This window comes from Haliotis rufescens, unplaced genomic scaffold (genome assembly GCF_023055435.1).
Source record: "Haliotis rufescens isolate VD_foot unplaced genomic scaffold, xgHalRufe1.0.p SCAF_8, whole genome shotgun sequence".
NCBI classification, from domain to species: domain Eukaryota; kingdom Metazoa; phylum Mollusca; class Gastropoda; order Lepetellida; family Haliotidae; genus Haliotis; species Haliotis rufescens.
Genome location: NW_025964372.1, coordinates 34,942,575 through 34,963,106, shown reverse-complemented (window position 1 = coordinate 34,963,106; position 20,532 = coordinate 34,942,575). Strand labels below are relative to the sequence as shown.

At 39.3% G+C, this 20,532-nt stretch overlaps 1 protein-coding gene across 10 annotated transcripts in view; it reads right to left on the bottom strand.

Annotated features, from left to right (window-relative positions):
* Window positions 1-2,327: 2,327 nt before the first annotated feature.
* The window catches only part of LOC124141793 (band 7 protein AGAP004871-like), a 97,441-nt gene continuing 79,236 nt past the window's right edge, over window positions 2,328-20,532 (bottom strand). For all 10 annotated transcript variants that reach the window (XM_046509903.2, XM_046509905.2, XM_046509895.2 and 7 more), the window contains 6 exons: window positions 13,326-13,398; window positions 12,247-12,329; window positions 11,008-11,211; window positions 8,341-8,396; window positions 6,536-6,614; window positions 2,328-5,836 (listed from right to left, as the gene is read on the bottom strand). In XM_046509903.2, coding sequence (XP_046365859.1) covers window positions 5,627-5,836; window positions 6,536-6,614; window positions 8,341-8,396; window positions 11,008-11,211; window positions 12,247-12,329; window positions 13,326-13,398 — 705 coding nt within the window. In that variant the 3' untranslated portion in view covers window positions 2,328-5,626. The remainder of the gene's footprint in view (window positions 5,837-6,535; window positions 6,615-8,340; window positions 8,397-11,007; window positions 11,212-12,246; window positions 12,330-13,325; window positions 13,399-20,532) is intronic.

Here is a 20,532-nt window from a genome sequence, read left to right as displayed (position 1 = left end):
GTTAGTCGCCTCTTCCGACAAGCAAAGATCAATGCTCATGTGTGCGGCATTCAGCAGCAAAAAAACCCAAACAAAATGCTTAACGCAAAGAGAAAATGGCTTACTTCATATTCAAAATGAAATGATTAAATCTGAACCCCCATTGTAGTTCTGCATATCCTGACAAAATATCAGCTCTATCACCCTTTGTTTCTTAGAAGGGCCCCTGAAGATCCGGGGTAATGTAGGTTGGCTTGGTGGATGCATGTCATCGTATCCCAACAGCGTAGATTGATGTTAATGATGTCAATCACTGAATTGTCTGGTCAGACTCGATTATTTACAGACCGTTGTCACACAGCTGGAATACTGTTGAGTGCATTCCTCAAAGAAAGTGCTTGAACGTTTTCAAGAACTGAAGAAGAGTTTTTAAATTCAATCCAATAACTATATTTGTAAATTCCATGCCAAATACAATAAACCCATATCACATAATGGTCCTACACGTTTTTATAAAGTTCCAGATATTTAGGCCTTGTGATTTCTGTGAAGACATTACTGACAGTGTTTTTCATACAAGAGTCATCTGAAGATGACATATCCCCCCCACGTGGCATGTTGGTAAACTGTGTGTACCTTCAAATGTATTTAGATTGGCAAGGAAATCTTTTTCCTTGATGCCAAAACCAGAAATATAATGAAGGTTATTAAATATTGGTTCATGTAGCTCACTTTCTGATGGTCTCATGAAATAACAATAACTTCGCAGATTCGCATATGAATAGCTCTGTAGTAGCCTCATGACACAAAGGCATAAAGAGAATGTACTAGGTTATGTAGCTCACATCATATATAGTATATGATATCGGTAAATAGTACACCTTAGAATTATATGTCAGGGGCTACAAATTAAAAAGATTAAAATCTATCAATAACAAACTGCACTACTAGTGAAGATGATGGATATGTGCATAAAGTTTGGTGAATCTCTGTCGCATGGTTTAGAAGATATGCTCCAGACGAGGACATTACCCTAAGTTCATCAATTTTCAATTTGAATGGGAAAAAAAAGAAAAAATCTGTTAATAGCAAAGGCACCACTACATAACCTGCTTGATAGGTGTAAAAACCTTTGAGAAGCTAAGTTGTATGGTTCGGGAGATATGGTCCGGACAAGAGTGCTACCCTCAAATTTCCTAAGTTCCATCATATTTCCATGGAAACGACAAAAATAAATAATTCTAAAAATCTCTAAATAGCAAAAGGCACTACTACTGAGCCTGATTGGTAAGTGTACCACGTTTTGTGAAGCTAGGTTGTACGGTTTAGGAAATATGCTCCGGACAAACAATGATTATAGACGGACATACTGGTGGCTATATCCCCGATCATTATATGTCGGGGGGGGGGGGTAATAAAAGGAAAGTTAATAATTTTACAGTCTTGAACAAATGTGAATCCCATTGTGTTGCCATACATAACAATGGACATAAAATGCTGATCCAAATACATGTAACATTTTTGTGAATGGGGCCCCAGCAGGATGAGATCACACCTAACAGGCAGCTCGGTTTGTATCCTCCCCCAGGGGCTGAGAATGAAATATGAGTTCACACTGACCCAATGATTGGAGTGATAATAATAATATAGCACCATGAGCATTTGTTAGTAAATGAAATTTGACTTATTATTATTATTTTAGTTATTACTGTTACCATCTTCCTGAGGCTAGAGCGTCCACTAGCCTTTTTATCAAAGTCTTGTTTCCACCCTTGACACATCAAGCCCACTTTCCTGTGCTAAATATGATTGTAGTATCGCCGTCCAATCACAGAACATTTCACAAAATGAACATCCACAACTGGTACACCTTCATATGAAAGTGATTTCTGCTGCCTGTCTTTGTTGTCTTTTTCATCTTTTAATTCTCCCAACGACGACCTTTGTTGATGAAATAATGGATTACAACTCGTGATCTACGTGAGGTGGCGCCAGGGTGGAGCCAAGAAAAGTGGCCTTGATGTGGCAAGGGTAGAAACTAGGCTTTGATATAGGCTAGTGGACACGCTTGCCTCGGGAAGATGCTAGGCTTTGATATAGGCTAGTGGACACGCTTGTCTCGGGAAGATGTATTACAGGCTGTGACTGCTGTTGTTAACATCAATGTTAAACCAGTAGCCAATTCACTGCAATTTAAAAACACTCCATCCATGCATGTGCCAGGCCATATGTTGATTATGTGGATGGAGCACTGTAGCTCACTTGAATTCTCTGACACCCAAGATTTGGGACTTCATCCTCACATGGCAACAGATGCATCAACCAGTTAACAGACAAGGACACTTGAATGGTTTTCCTTTAAATTTTATTCAAATATCAAACTGAACGATAGAATACATATTATGATGGATGGTTAACAAATAATCCTTGAGCATAGAATTTGATCATCATTTAAAATGTAGAAAAGTCTGAACACAGTGACCTCGCAAACCACCAAGAACCATGAACAACAGAAGGGAGGGGTTGCACACAGTGGAGACGAAACATTTCATGGTGGGCAGGTTTTTAACACACTACCACTAATTCAGTATAAAATGGCCAGGAAACACTGTAAAACTGGTAGTTCCAAATGAAGTTGAAGAGATTCACTTTGGTGAACCATTGTTGGAAGTAAGTGTTACAATAATAGTTTTCAGGGGATCCACTTGTGCATTTCCCATAGACTTTTTTGTACAAAAATGTTATAAAATAGTACGAAAAAAGTACACCCCATAGCTCGAATTGTAGGCGGTTTCTCACTTAAATATTATTGCTTTTATAGAGTGATTTCATTTTTGCATATCAGCGAATGAAGTTTGAAGCAATCTGAAAACATCACAGATAAATGCAATACAGACTAAAATCAACATCCGAAACGGAAAAATAATCAATAGAGTAGTTTAAGATTACCTCAATAAAAGTTGATTTCCAATTTCTTTCAAATTATAAAATTTGTATGCTTCTTTGCTGATGATTTCATCAAAGAAAAGGAATAAATATGTTCTTAATTGGAAGTACACAAAACAAAGACTCTAACCAAACAGAAAGTGTTAAGTTGTTGGAATTTCTGAAAAAGTCTGGTACGCAAAATATCCTTTTTTCAAAAATTGTTAAACTGGTGTAGATGAGTGCAAGTTACAATGCAAAAATATTTTGAGCAATGTTATTAATTTATTGGAGAGGGAACCATGACAATCAAACAATAAATACAAAAGAAACAAGTGGATAGATACAGAAAACAAAGAAGTATATTGTAAGATTAAAAGGTGGCCAACTGAACAGTGCATCACAAGTTGGTTAAATTATGCACAACACATTATGTAAAGTAATGGTGCTAGAACTGGTTGTACAGAATACAATCACAATATTGTAAAACTGGGCTTCCTCCAACAAAAGATAGATGTTGCATGCACGAGGGACTTGAGGCTTTGGCAGCCATCACAACAGCAAACTCCACATGGTCTTCACAGGGTACAAATGCAGGGAATCGAACACAGACCAGTTGCGTGACAAGGCAAGACCTGATCTGCCAGACCACCACTGCCTGGGATAAGATAGAATATAAATCTCGACACACAATGACTTTATTAATCATGACACAAATACAGCACAGTCAGAATCAATACATTAGCTGCTATTGTTTCTTTGATATCAGCTCATTGAACATACCCTTCTAATTAAATCCATATCTATTGCTTGTGTTGGTCCCTCAAGAAGTCTTGCTACAACCATTCAGAACAGCAACAATGCCAGCGCAGCAATGGTCCCAATCCTCTTACTAAAGTGGAGTAATTCTCCATCGTTTACCAGAGGAAGTTCAGTCTCTGAAGAGTGATTAAAGCAACAAATCTTCACTTTGTAATTTACAGTCTAAATTAAAACCAGGCAAAGATATTTCCATTGCTTTTCTAACTTCTTGTTCAGAAATATAAAGATAGCAACAACTGTTCTATGGATATGACATCATTTTGACACACAAAGTGAGTGAGGTTAATGCCGCTTTGAACTTTATTTCAGTCATATCACGGCCTGTCAGTTTGATGGAGGAGGAACGTCCGTTGTGATGCTGTTGTTCACACTTTGGTGAAACCCACAAGCATGGGTATGGTGCTGACAAACCTAGAAATCAGAGTGACTCTTGGATTTGGAAGCATGATCACAGGCGTCTGGCACACTTAAAGAATGAACCCGCCGAGTTGTGCTTCAGACGATTGGGCCACCTGCCCCCTAGAGACAGAGAGACAGAGGCGAGAGTTTTCCTTTGTGTGTAGACATTGCTGTGACTCTGAAGCAGCGAGAAACTGCAGGATGAGAAATGTTGTCCTCACTATCACCTCAACAAAAGATAACAACCCTAGTTCTTCAACAAACAGTGACTGTATCAATCAACACTTACATTGGTTCAAGCATAACAGTTTAGGATTTGAAAGTTTCGCATACAGGGTCAACACATCTTGGATTACATTTGCTGGGTAATACATACACTGGCTAACATAGAACAGTTATTGTAGACTGTATACAGGTATGACTGAAACCATTAGGAGGCTACATCTACATTAGGTATGGCTAATAGATCACGACAGTGCAAGGTACGAGCTTGTTAGGAAACCAATGGGGCCGATGCAGTCTACATTAGCTTGATAATAATTAATGTGACTGGATTATTATTATTATGCTTGATTCTTGAAGCACGTCCTTCAGCAGCCAAGATGTAAGTTATTTTATTGACTACATTCCTATCGAACATTCCTTGTTAATATTTGAAAGTGGAAACTACCCACCTCTACAGTTCACGCTGAAAGAAACGTAATCTCGAAGAAAGTTTCACATTCTGTACATTCAATATAAAACTGACAATCAAAAAACAATGACAGAAAATTTACAAGCTTAATTAACAACAAACTTGTACAATTATTTACAATATTGTTATAAAAGAGCTGAGAAGGGTGGTCTCGCTTGAACCTCCTCCAATGTTTGAAATATGCAGGTGTTCATTTTTATTACCTATCTCTTACAAACAAGTAGGACTGTGTATTAGTCAGTCAAATTTGTCTACACAATTTCATTTTCAAATTTATTTTCTCAATTGTTTTCCTCTTTTTTTCTCAATTTTATTTGTGGGATCAATTTTGCCGTTCTCTTAGAGCCGGTCTTTCTGGAATGCATTAAAACCTCAAACGTAACATGAAGCAACTAGTCATTTTTCAAGTGTTACAGCATGTATTGTTTTCATGGAGCAAATAAGAGATGCTTATGTCTTAGTTTTGGCACAATAGCATCACAATTTTTTTTTACCTGGAGAACATAAATATATACGCAATAAAATGCCACAAAATCTACCCATATTGACTCCTGAAGTTGAATGCTGTTAATATGATCATGTCAAACAACCATCAACAGAAATCATGGGTTATATTCAAAAGAAAACGGTCCAAACCTTTCCATGTTTTAGATACTATTAGATTAACAGCATGCAACCTATGCATATAGACAAATTGTCTGAACACAGTTGTTCCCTCTTCATCTCAAATGAAATTATGTACTATTTCACTGACCAACCAGAATAAGGCAAGTTTGTTGCGGTCACGTTATTTCCAATGACCTTGGCCTACATTGAGGTTTTCTGATTTCCTTTTGGAAGGAACGACTGCAGAAGGTCAATGGGCAGGGGGAAAATGATGGTGGAATTCTTCTCAGCCGAGATGGTGTTCAGCGTCTGCAGATAACGCAACTGCAGAGCAGCAGGAGATTCAGTGATGACATCAGCAGCTTCCTTCAGAGCTCGGGAAGCTTTCTGTTCTCCTTCAGCGGCAATGACCTGAAAGACGGAAGATTTAGTTTGATCATAAGGTAAAGGTCAAATTGTCAGTTCAAGGTTGTTTGATTTCATACCATCAAGGTCAAATGGTAATAGGTCATGACTGTAAAATACACTAATGTGTCACTTTAGTTTACTGATTACTGAATATCTTTTGGTCAGAACAATGTCTTGATTTAACTTAATATAACTTATCTTCATTTAACAAGTTTAGACTTGAGATAATAACATGTTCACACACTGATACACAAGTATCCATTAAGGCTGGGATGATACACCAACTGTGCGATCCGATATGTATCCCAATACCTTGCTCAAGATCCAATACGTATCACGATACTTGCATGTGCTCTGGATCTTGCATCTGTGGTGTGGAAGCCATCTATTTCTTAGACAGTATGGCCAAATACCTCGCGCAATGGATAAAAATATTTACGTTTTCACTGCGCATTATCACTTGTAATTGGTGTTTGGTGGGAGTGTCAATAAAGAATACATCTAAGGTAAAAATTGATACTCTATACTTATTGTGTGACTGTGACCAATTGGTATTGAGATGTAAAAATTCACGATCCACCGATGCATTGGTGTATCGCCCCACTACTAGTATCCGTAGGGGGAATTAAATGCCAGTGTTGATATTCTTTAGGGCTACAACAGTTGAGAGTTGAGAAGAAAGGAGATAAAAGAGTTATCTACCTTGGCCCGAGCCTCACGTGCAGCTTCGGCCTCTGCTGCCATGGCTCTCTGGAGCTGGACTGGCAGTCTGACATCCTTACTGGAAAGGCGAGAACCACGGTGAATCAAACATACAGATTATTTCATCATCAGGACACTGTAACTACATTTTCATACAACAAATGAACTGATAAAGTCTTAACATTCAACACAGATTATTTCAAAATATGATTACATACATTTCACATTTTCCTTCATTTAAAGACATGTATCTTCATTATTTCAGAGTTGATATTCATAACCATAGCCTTAATTGACAACACCGAAGAGAAACATAACACTTGCATGTAAAAAATATTTAAAATATCTTAAAACGTTTAAATATTATTGTTTTTAAATAACAAAATGTAACTTAAGCCTAATGTAAGTTTGAAAGACTATAACTTCATAGAGTTTTACAAAGCTTAAATCATCTTCATCAACAAATTTGTCTGATAATGAGAGCACTGCTAACATTACTTTAGTCTGGTGAAAGATTCTATACAGTATGAGAGAATGGCTGCGTTGATGAAATGACAGCATGATGACTGCTAGTCTACATCACTCAACAATGTCAGCAGTGGGTAAAAAATTACAACTGCAAAACAAAAACAAATCAAAGAGATCTGCTCTGGAAAAAACACACAAAATCTTGTTTCCAGGAATACTTTGCCTTTCAATCCACACAGTATAAAAGCCACAGATGGCAATACCGTTAAAACCGTCTTAATCCAACCGTGATTCTCAGTTATGATGACAACTCCTGTTTTCCACAAACTACAACAAACATCAAGCATCAGGATGTGTTTGACAGCCAGAAGCTGGTTCTGAAGGACAAGGCTAGGGCAAATTGTCAGTCTCAACTTGTTGGATTCATGTTGTTCAAACACCACTTCATAGTCTGTCCTTTAGCAACAAGTCCAAAGCCTGAGTCAAGTAACAGTCAGTTCGGTCCAGTAAGTCAGATATCATAATACCATATATGAAAGTGAAAATGTGTCAGTTCTACAGTCTGCGACTTTAACTACTATTCCGAAGCCCGAGTCTAGTAACATTCTGTTCGGTCTAGAGAGCTCAGCTTATAACAGGCCTTATGGCAACGCTAAAATATAATGATAATGAAGTTAAGAGCCATGTTGTAGACTCAATACATTTTGGAACAGACTGCTTTTTCTGATTGGTCACTCAAAGCTTCAGCAGTAAATGATTACCCTGATGGCACATAGCTTCAGGTTCACCATCAAATAATTAAAAATCCAGACCTACACAAACTGCAGAATTTAGCCTCCCTTTAAGACAGCTTAAAAAGTTAATAGGGATATTCTGAGTGTGGGACCTGACTGTGTGATAGGCTGCTTGAAGATGGTGTCATACAAATAGTATCCCACGTTGCCAGGCAACTGGAGAATGTACAGCTTCATAAAAAGTTAAAAAAGTGAGCACACAATTCAAGTTCATAGCTACTGTCCCCTAGTTACGTAACAACATGAAATAGCCCAGTATCCCTCTCAAACGTTGAGTAGCATGTATGACAGGCTTCTTTAGTAGATTAGTCAAATGGTCATGTATTGTAGTTGAGAAGAACCCTACATTTACACTTGCCACCCGAGGACCCCATGGTGATGAAGTATCATCACACGAGATCATGAGGTCAAGTTAATACACCTCAGAAAGAGGTACGTGGTACAGAGTTAGACACTTGTGTTAGCGTGTGTTTGGAAACAAGATTGGGTGCGCTGCGCTGCGCGAGGTGTCTGCACCTTGTCGTGGTCGACAATGTTACTTACACTTCTACTCGCTCCACCTTCACACCCCATGGGTCTGTGGCTTCATCTAGGGAACTCTAGGGGACGATAAGATGTTAAAACTTGATGAAAGCATACAACATGCTGTCACAGCTAACACCAACAGTTACACACACAGGAACTACTCATCTGACACACTCAGTAACAATGGCTGCCTCCCCCAATTACAAAAATAAGATGTATTGTAATTCACAATTTGTATCTCCTACAGTTACAAAGTAATGGATAATTGTTTGCTTTTATTACAAACAGTGTGTTGTAAATTTTACCAAAGCACTGACTGATTTACAGTAAACTATGTTTATAACTACGCTTATAAAGAACTGACAAGTATAACGACCGTATCGTTTGGTCTTGACCATTATACATGCTGTATATATGCTCGTAATAAACTACGGTCATAACAAACTAAAAATAGTGGTCCCTTTGAGTTCGTTTTAACAGTATTTTACTGTACTGGACCATGATCTTTTCTGTAATAAGCATACATTGTGAACAGATTTATTTGGTAACTTCTTAGGGTTAAGTGACAGAAATTTATCAGAATCAATGATAAGTTTTGTTGCATCCTTGCTTCCAGGATATACAAATAAATTGAAGAATTACCACATACTGTGTCAAGATTGAGATGAGTATTTCCTGGTTACAAAACAAACATAACAAAATGGCATATCAACATTTCCACCACGTGATAGACTAATGATAGAGCTAGATCTACAGGAGGAGAAAACAGTGCATCTTGGGGGTGGAGCTGGATGACGACAAGCAGTGAATACCATGCAGTTCCCCTACTTACATCTCCACTCTCTCCACACGGATACCCCATGGGTATGTACACTCATCTAGACAACTCTGCAAGAGTGGGCACTCTTGGTATAATGCTTAAAACATTCGCAGCAGCATCCAAACCTCAGCAGGGCTCAAGATTAAGGCAAAACTGCTAGCCATGAAATATTAACCATAGTCATATACAAAATAGTGTTCTTTAACTTGTTTTGAGTAGTATATATATATATATATATATATATATATATATATATATATATATATATGCTCAGAGGACTCATTCTGAAAGGATTATAAATACCGATGGCTCTTAATTTTAAACCCTGCTTTACATTTAATGAAATAAACATCATATCTCATCAATAAATACACAGTGTTCATATTCAAGAGGGCCAAAACCAGATGTACTTGCAAAAGAAATATTTCATTTGTGGACATGATTTTTTAGATACTCCCAATGATATCTAACTTTACTTTTGACTTTGTCATAGTTAGCACGTAAAACTGTACACATAGGTGGCCTTTCCAAAACAAATCTGGTTACTTAATAAAATCAATAAAACTACAATACTAAAGGGTATGAAATATCAGACTAAATCTAATGTTTAGTTAAACAAGCAATTTCAACTACTCTCCAGTCACAAAGGAATACGAGGGTAAGTCTAGGCTAACATCTAGTCCCAGAAATAAAGAAATAAAATATATATCTACAATAATGAAAGGTAAAATCAAAATGGAGCCCGGAACAATGCTTAATTTCTGGCCTAGAGCAGAGTCATTATAGACTTGCCCAATCATTCTAGACTTGATTTGGATTCATTTTTTAATATATTCTTTAAGGTCAGGGAAAGAGCGGAGGCAATCTAGACTTGCCATATAATTCTAGACTTGAATTGAATATTCATTTTTGAATTTAATCTTTTTATGTCTGGGAGAGAGCTAAGGCAAACTAGCCAAAAACTTGCCAAATCTTTCCACACTTGAATAAGATATTAATGTTTTAGTTTAATCTCTAGCGTCTGGGAGAGAGCTGAGGCAATCTAGACTTGCCAAATCTTTCCACACTTGAATTGGATTCATTCTTGAATTTATTCTCTAGGGTCTGGAAGACTAGGGGAAGTCATGTGTTGAATCTATAGAGGTGTGTATGGAAATGTTGAACAACAGTAAGTTATCAAACAATTGACAGGAACTGGTGTCATGCACATCACACTAGATTATCTAGACTTGAATTGGATATTCATTTTTGAATTTAATCTTTTGTGTCTGGGAGAGAGCTAAGGCAAACTAGCCAAAAACTTGCCAAATCTTTCCACACTTGAATAAGATATTAATGTTTTAGTTTAATCTCTAGCGTCTGGGAGAGAGCTGAGGCAATCTAGACTTGCCAAATCTTTCCACACTTGAATTGGATTCATTCTTGAATTTATTCTCTAGGGTCTGGAAGACTAGGGGAAGTCATGTGTTGAATCTATAGAGGTGTGTATGGAAATGTTGAACAACAGTAAGTTATCAAACAATTGACAGGAACTGGTGTCATGCACATCACACTGATACAGTTCATTTACTCCATAACAGTCCATACAATATGACATATAATACAATAGGTACCATATGAAATGAACAAGTTCAAATATCACCAAGATATCCTATTTTTAATTTCTTTCAACAACAAAGACATACAGGGTAGTTTATTTTGGATTGCAATGACACGTTTTCTAACTTTCAAGTTTCCACACTGCTCAGTAACTTGTAAAACTTATTTCAGTCAAGTTTGAACTTGAAAATAACACCAAAACTTACTGACAGTGTTTCTGGCATATCATTTTGATTGCCATAGAAACAGTTGTTATATACACATACCTGCATGAGGTGACTGATTGATTCTCTCTCTGACAAAATCTCGCTCAGATTCTTGGTTCCCAAGACGTTCCTAAGCGTGGTAGCCGCCAACAGTCTGGTGGAGCGGTTTGAGTCCTCCACGTTGGTGATGGACATGGTGGCGTTCTGGACACGGTAGTAGACCACAGCATCCACTGCTACCGTCACAGAGTCGCGCGTCAACACCTAGGAGGGAATCGAGAGCGATTAGTCAATATCAAAAGTATTGCAGGTCTGCAAAGTGAAAACATAACTACACTGTACGTGAGATTGTACAATATGTTGATTTAACCAGACCATTCTTGCATAAGTATCTTTATCGTCATATCAATGACCCTTGACTATCAATGAATGAGTGCATTATGACTTCGAACCCATTTCATCATGTCCAGAGTCAATTATTCATACAAATGCCATACCCACAAGGCAGGGATGACGCTTTGAAAAATGTTTCAGATATTGCACACTGAAGAAGGTCCTCTGGGAGACAACTTATTCCATGGTTCAGGATGAATTTGGTCTGTTGTAACCTTTATCACATTTCATTGGACGGTTACATCAAGGGACCAGTACACGTTGCAGAGGAGCAAAGACACGCTGACACCAGTGGCTCACAGCACCAGCTTTCATCATGCTGGTCAATGATAATACCAGTTGATGATAAATAGAGGATATAATATGAGTGTTCATGTCATACTATATCTACGACACGAGTGTCTAAATACCCGAATTTAGGCACGAGTGTTGTTAACATAGTATGACATGACAGCGGTAGAAACTAACAGTTTCAATTCCCTAGTCTTTATAATGATAACATATAGCAAATCCCTTAAAAATGGCAAATTTCTACTAGTCCTTATGATACCTTAACTAGTGGGCAGTTTGGCAAGGACTACTGGACTAGTGCCAATTTCTATCCCTGCATGAACACAAATATAATGTTCTATTTATTACAGAAGAAGATAAGGACAGCAAGTCGCAACAGCAGCAGAACCACAATTTGTCGAATCTTCAGCTATGACGTTGTTTCTAGTGTGACGTCATCTCGATGCCCGCACTATATCTTCGAAATCCATTACCTCCATTACCTGAGAACCAATTATTCTATTTTTTTAAGCCCAAAATACCAGCTTTTATAATACTAGTGGATGATAAATCAGTCAATGATAATTCTAGTCCATGAAAATGCCAGTTTCACACCAACAATATCATCACACTCACCTCCTGGGGCGGCACATCGAAGGACACTGTTCTCAGATCAACCTTGGTGTAGGAGTCCATGCATGGGATGATGAAGAACAAACCTGCCCAACAGAAGATGTCATCATTCAAGATGAGGCAGAAAACTCAACACTTTTGGATCTACTTGAAGGTAATTTAAAAATTCAAGAGGAACGTCAAAACTCAAAGCATCTCAATGTTTTCAAAACAAATCACAATTATACTGGGTACAAATCTCTGAATCAAGTTAACTGAATGAAAGTTCATTTTATTCCAAAAATTAGTCATTAAAAGGTTTGGGTATAAAATTGTTTTTCAGTGATCAAATGGTTTCCAGGAGGTGGCTGATCAACTGATTGGTTTCAGGATGAGCATGTGGTGGGTTTTCATGGGATCAACCGGTTGGTCCCCAAATGATCGAATGGTTGGTTTTGGGGTGATCACATAGTTGGTTTTAAGGTAAGCAGTTAATTGATTTCAAGGCAATAAAATGATTGCTTTCAAGGTGATCAAATGGAAGGTTCTTGTATGGTTATTGGAATCAGGTTTTAGGGTGATGTCATGATTGGTTTTGATGAAATCAAATAATTGGTATCAAGTACATGTAGTTCAAATGGTTGGTTCTAGAGTGATCAAATGATTGGTGCTAGGGTAATCAAAAAATCAGTATCAAGGTGATCAAATTGTTGGTTCTAGAGTGATCAGGTTTTAGGGTGATGTCATGATTTGTTTTTGATGAAATCAAATAATTGGTATCAAGTAGATCAAATGGTTGGTTCTAGAGTGATCAAATGATTGGTTCTAGGGTGATCAAATAATCAGTATCAAGGTAATCAAATTGTTGGTTCTAGAGTGTTTCAAATGGTTGGTTCTAGAGTGATCAAATAATTGGTATCAAGGTGATCAAACTGTTGGTTCTATAGTGATCAAATGGTTGGTTCTAGAGTGATCAAATGATTGGTTCTAGGGTGCTCAAATAATCGGTATCAAGGTGATCAAATGGCTGGTTCTGGGGTGGTCAAATGGTTGGTTCTAGGGTGACCGGTTCAAATTCCTAACACACAAATGGAGCGGCCTACCTGGTCCCTTTGCACCTCCAGACACCAGACGACCCAGTCGGAATATAACGGCCCTCTCATATTCTTGCACCACCTGTAACACAGAACACATCCAATTTGATTTTTGCTAATGCATCCTTTGTTAATGCCCTGAAAAACAGTAATAAACAAATAATTGATACACAAGACTTTTATCAACATGTATTTGTACACTGGTTTATACTGATTCATTCAGCTAATCTAATGATGTCACACGGTTGTGTGACATCCTTAGTTAACTTGTTTGTTAAGTTCAATTGAAGGGGCGGTCGGGTAGCCAAGTGGTTAAAGCGTTCGCTCGTGATGCCGAAGACCTGGGTTCGATTCCCGACATGGGTACAATGTGTGAAGCCCATTTCTGGTGTCCCCCGCCGTGGTATTGCTGGAATATTGCTAAAAGCGGCGTAAAACCATACTCACTCACTCACTCAATCACTCACTCACTAAGTTCAATTGGATCAATAAATTTGTCATCCATAAGTAGTGTTATGTCATGAACAAATCTTTTCTTAAAGAATAGGCTAATACCAAATGATGATCATTTTTCTCAACAGGTTGCAACTAACGAAAAAATGTAATATCAATTGTGGGTAAATTGCCATTGTGTATATTGGGGCCAGAGTCTATTACAGAGGATGTGGACACAGCAGAAGAGTTGATTGATCATCCAGCTAATTAACACTAATTGGTAAGGCCAGCCACTGATGTGATCTCCCAGGTAAATTTACACTGGAGGTACATGATGCCTGATTATCATCAGTACTCCGTATAATGGCGTATATAGACCACAAAACAAATACACAGCATAACAAGTAATCCATCCCTACCAATGACGTCTTCAGGAAGTTCACATACATGCCCATTTGTTTTACAGGGAAACAAAGCTGTGTTTGTGTCACACTTTCCTGTCATTTTCAAAATTGATTCCATGTGTTTATTTGAACTGATAAAATACCAGATTGGGTTGAATGTGAGCGTGAGTTGTGTTAACCTGAATTCGCTGAAGGGATACAATGTGGTTTTTTAACACTCGATAATATTTTTTTTCACACTATAAATCATAAACAACTACTATTCGTGTCTTTTTCTAAACTCATGCAGCGAAGACCGTGTTAGGTAGGCAGAGCATGTACTGTTTTGTTAGTCATCTACCCCCTACGACTCCACTTCGGTTAAACCACTGTATAAACACTCGCTACAACGGTACCTTTGGGGGTCCAAATAATTTATGAGCGTTATAGACGATCACTGTATATGATAGTACAGTTGTCAAGGTAATTATAAGTATTAGTAAGATACACAAGGGTCTCATTGAGAATCAGGAAGAGTTCAATAGCTTGCCCACATTTCGCACAGGGAAACAAAGCTGGGGACCTATTCTACACATGATCAGCTTGGGGTGTTGGGGACCTATTCTACACATGATCAGCTTGGGGTGTTGGGGACCTATTCTACACATGATCAGCTTGGGGTGTTGGGGACCTGTTCTACACATGATCAGCTTGGGGTGTTGGGGACCTATTCTACAAATGATCAGCTTGGGGTGTTGGGGACCTATTCTACACATGATCAGCTTGGGATGCTGGGGACCTGTTCTACACATGATCAGCTTGGGGTGTTGGGGACCTGTTCTACACATGATCAGCTTGGGGTGTTGGGGACCTGTTCTACACATGATCAGCTTGGGGTGTTGGGGACCTGTTCTACACATGATCAGCTTGGGGTGTTGGGGACCTATTCTACACATGATCAGCTTGGGGTGTTGGGGACCTGTTCTACACATGATCAGCTTGGGGTGTTGGGGACCTGTTCTACACATGATCAGCTTGGGGTGTTGGGGACCTGTTCTACACATGATCAGCTTGGTGAGGTGAGGTGAGGTGAAATTGGGTTTAACGTCGCGTCCAAGATTATTGCACTTATATAGCGACGTGCATGCACGTGTATGTGTGTGTGTGGCTGCTTGTACTAGTCCGGACTGATGCCGATTTATAGTGCTAGCTCAGTGAGATACCATGCCGCAGTTTAACATGAATACCCCACTCAGACACAGTATACTGACTCCGAGCCGACCAGTCCTTGTTTTAGCCCCTTAATGCCGAGCGCCAGACAGGGTAACAACAAGTACAATCTTTTAACGTCTTTTTGTATGACGCGGCCCGGTATCGAACCCTGGACCTTCCGCTCTCCGGGCGGACGCTCTACCACAAGACCACGGAGGCGGTCTGATCAGCTTGGGGTGCTGGGGACCTATTCTACACATGATCAGCTTGGGATGCTGGGGACCTGTTCTACACATGATCAGCTTGGGATGTTGGGGACCTGTTCTACACATGATCAGCTTGGGGTGCTGGGGACCTATTCTACACATAACCAGCTTGGGGTGCTGGGGACCTATTCTACAAATGATCAGCTTGGGATGTTGGGGACCTATTCTACACATGATCAGCTTGGGGTGCTGGGGACCTATTCTACACATGATCAGCTTGGGATGCTGGGGACCTATTCTACACATGATCAGCTTGGGATGTTGGGGACCTGTTCTACACATGATCAGCTTGGGATGTTGGGGACCTATTCTACACATAACCAGCTTGGGGTGCTGGGGACCTATTCTACACATGATCAGCTTGGGATGCTGGGGACCTATTCTACACATGATCAGCTTGGGATGTTGGGGACCTGTTCTACACATGATCAGCTTGGGGTGCTGGGGACCTATTCTACACATAACCAGCTTGGGGTGCTGGGGACCTATTCTACACATGATCAGCTTGGGATGTTGGGGACCTGTTCTACAAATGATCAGCTTGGGGTGCTGGGGACCTATTCTACACATAACCAGCTTGGGGTGCTGGGGACCTATTCTACACATGATCAGCTTGGGATGTTGGGGACCTGTTCTACACATGATCAGCTTGGGATGTTGGGGACCTGTTCTACACATGATCAGCTTGGGATGTTGGGGACCTGTTCTACACATGATCAGCTTGGGATGTTGGGGACCTGTTCTACACATGATCAGCTTGGGATGGTGGGGACCTATTCTACACATGATCAGCTTGGGATGTTGGGGACCTGTTCTACACATGATCAGCTTGGGGTGTTGGGAACCTATTCTACATGGTCAGCTTGAGGTGCTGGCAAACTATTCTTCAACCAATAACAGAAGCAGTCCTTTTGACATTTCCTCAAAGCCACCAAAGTAGTAACATACCAACCTGTACAACTAGTCCAAAAACATTACGTCCAGTTTGGGGAACGACCTTTCCACTACAGAACCACTTTTCAAAATCACCTCATAAGTGATTTGAGTTAACCATGCACCAGAAATAGAGAACATAACCACATCTTACAACATCCTGAACTATGACCTTGACATGACTTTGGGGACTAATCTTGACAAAAACCTTTTCAAAAAAGGATCCCATCCCTGGGAAGGTATGGCAAAACTGCAAGCCCTTTGGTTCGCTTCAATAAATGGGAGACAAATCAAAATACAACATGGAGGCGTTCTAAAGCCATGGTTTCATACTAAAAATGATGGATGTTGTTATCCTAATTATTGTGGTTGATAATTACTTCAAAAATGCCATTTCCATTAATAGATAATAGTGTTGAGATAGGTGGTGGAACATTTTGTCCATCTTTGTATTGTAGGTTTTGCTTTCAGTATAAATGTTGAAAAACTGGATGTGATTGCTCTGCCTTCCACGCTCTTAGAAGCTGACATGGGGTGACTTACATTTAGAAAATATATGTCAAATAATGGAGTAGAAGTAAGCACATAAAACAGGATATGTTAAACACACAAGCAAGCAGGACGGAAATACGTATTATATCAGATGTGAAACGCTGTAGCAGAAACATTTACCATGCTATTAGATTAGAGGTTCCAGACAACTAATGTCTTCTCTCAATGCATGAACTCGAAAACACTGACAAAATTTGCTACATTAAACCATGGAAACAATAATGTACATTAAATTCTATAAAATGATAAAAAACCAAGCTCGGGAAACATGACGATATCAAGACTGCTCATCCCATTACTGCACAAAGAGACATGGCAGACTGTATATGGAATCAATGGCCAAGAACTCTGTCATCCAACAAATGCCAGCACTATCAGCTCGATGCTCCTCACAAACCACCAAACTAGGATGCATACTGTATATACTAGCGTCCTACAGACTGCTCGCCTAATACAGATCAATTATTCCGTTGACCTTTGCCAATACACCTTATCAGACCTACTGAAGCGGAATATTCCTGAGAATTACGGAATTCAGTCATCATTACACCAGAGTCAACTATAAATAGAACTTGATGTCCAAACTATAGCAATTTGCCTGCTGATCCATCTGATTGAAGAGAGTTTGTTGAAGATTCAGTTTGTCTGTGCACTGGAACAGTAAATCAACCATAGGAAAAAGGATAAAGGGGAAATTATTTCTTGTCTTGCCGAGGAGGATATTTTTGCTTCATGTTCATGTACTCACTCGGCAAACTCACATTCCATACAAAAAAACTATTGGTAATATATAAATTAATAAACTCGCAGTTGAGAATTACAGAATTTCTTGTGAATTCTTTCACAGTGGACATATACTTCATGCTCAAGATGTCAATCAATGGATTGTCTGGCCCAAGACTCAATTATTTACATATCTCAAACACATAACTGGAATATTGCTGAGTGTAGCATTAAACTGCAAATAAACAAATAATGTTTGGCATGAACATCACTTAATGCCATTTAAGGTAACCATTCAAAGTGCTTCTAAATCTCAAAAGGAGGCTTACATTATTGTGTTATTCTGGTTTCAATGGGGTTTTCAACACAAAATGTCCGATCTGGAAGTTATGAATAACACTTGTGTCGTGTGCAGAAAGGGATCCATTATGGCATTTTAGGTCACATGTTACTTCAGATCTTCCAGACAATTGAGTATCGCTTGATGACTTCCTTTAAGTTGTGATGCATTGTCACTGTTGCTACGTCCCTACTCGCTCTGAGAGTGCTGTTTGTTCACGTTGTTTGTTGATGAATCGGAATGAACCAAGTCACCGAACCTGACACCCTAATTCATTAACTTGTGTCGTAAAAATGCAAGTTTCTGGGGATCCAGAATTCCCATCTCGTTTCATCGTGCATTTCAATTTTCTTTGCCTGAGCAGTATAAAAAATGTCAAGGACAAACTGGAGGCTAATGCAAAAAATAAAGAATAAAACTGAACGAATGAATTAATTTCACACTTTTCCAGCTATATGATGGTGGTCTATAAATAATTGAGTCTGGGCCAGACAATAGAGTGATTGACATCATGAGCATCCATCCACGCAAGTGAGTGAGTGAGTGAATGAGTATGGTTTTACGCCGCTTTTAGCAATATTTCCAGCAATATCACGGCGGGGGACACCAGAAATGGGCTTCACACATTATACCCATGTAGGGAATCGAACCCGGGTCTTCGGCGTGACGAGCGAACGCTTTAACCACTAGGCTACCCGACCGCCCCCCACGCAATTGACATATGATGACATGCATCAACCAAGTCAGCAAGCCTGACTACCTGATCCCGTTAGTTTTCTCTTACGACAAGCATAGTGCATAATGCAACATGAATGCAACGTGAATGCAACAAGCAATGAAAAGATTAATACGTGAATGTCAGGGTACACTATAGACACAAGACAGATGTGAAGCAGGTAATAGACTACACCACATCATCTTTACAAAAAAAAGAAAAAAAAGAAAAAAAAGAAAAAAAGAAAGAGCCCAAACCCAGCTGATGACATAAAACTCTCGGTGCTTAATCATATTAATCCTCCATAAGTCTTATTACATGTTGCGACATACGTCACAAATTGTCAGGCGAGGTCAAATGTGGATTAATGCCGCATTGAACATTATTGCACTTACGTGGCGTTTTTGTTGTGCGTGTGTGTGTGAGTGCTCCGTTTCATCTATCTCTTTACATGGAGAACACCACCGACCTTCACTGGATGTGCTAAATTCACTTACTTCATGCAGAAGAAGTGTTTTCTAAAATACACCCTGCCTGAGGGGAAATTACAACGTATGGCTTTCAATGCAGTAACAAAATCATACCACCAGTCCTTTCCACTGCTTAATTACTATATCATAAACATCCTGTCTCGTACCACCATCTCATGGCATTTCATGATGATAACAGGATTTTTTCTTTGAGAATAATTCCATTCTGAGCACGGGGAGAAGATCATTTGAGTATCAAATCCTGGCAGCTATTTTTAGCTGTTCTGATTCCACAAGCCCAATAAACGTGTCTCTCAAGCAAGGGTTCCCACTTTTATTGCAACCATTCGATCAATGCCATGTTCAAGAAAACACACCAGCCAGATCGAAGCTCGGCTAATCATAGCGAAACTGCCTTGAATAGCAAATATGGATTTTTTATTTGGGGGTTGACCCCTCCAAGCAATGTGTCTCAGAAGCTGCCAAAGGATACCATCCTTACAGATAGTCAGTGGCTGCTCAGATGATAAATAAAAGAGAAAAGAAACATTATTTGGAAGGCTAAAATTGAACTAAAAGATTTTCTTATTGACAACAATTGTGGAAGTGTGATGCAATGGGTTGTAAGCAAAGGTCAGCAGTATTCCAGGAACATCTCTGCTGCCTGTTTAGTTATGCAAGCTAGACAAAACATTCATCAATAGCCCCAGCAATGACCTGGACCAGTTGGGTACAATGACACACAACCTTCCATGTCATGGTTAGCCAGAATTTAAATTTCAGGAGGGTCCGTTGAGTTTGGCCCTGGTATTCGAATCTAAGGACCCCCAAAATCTTTACATTTTAACATTAGGGTCATGACAAGGACGCCGTCGTTCATGCTTAATTTGACAGTTCGATTTTCATGGTGTTCCACCTCCAAGTGCTTCATCCACTGTGGCCACCCACTAAATCTCCATCTTATTAAGCCTTCATGACAATAATTGGGTCGTGAGGACCAATTCTGCCCTGGAAATGGGAATGGAGAAGGTCTTTGAAGAAAGGAAGCTGATAAATGCACCCATGTAATCAGCACCTCAAAATATGCCAGGCCGATTTGTAGCTCCCTAGCAGTACAATTCCACAGCATGTAACTAGGTTAATCATTCCCTCCTTGATTACTGTCCATAATTTAATTTGAGTTAGTT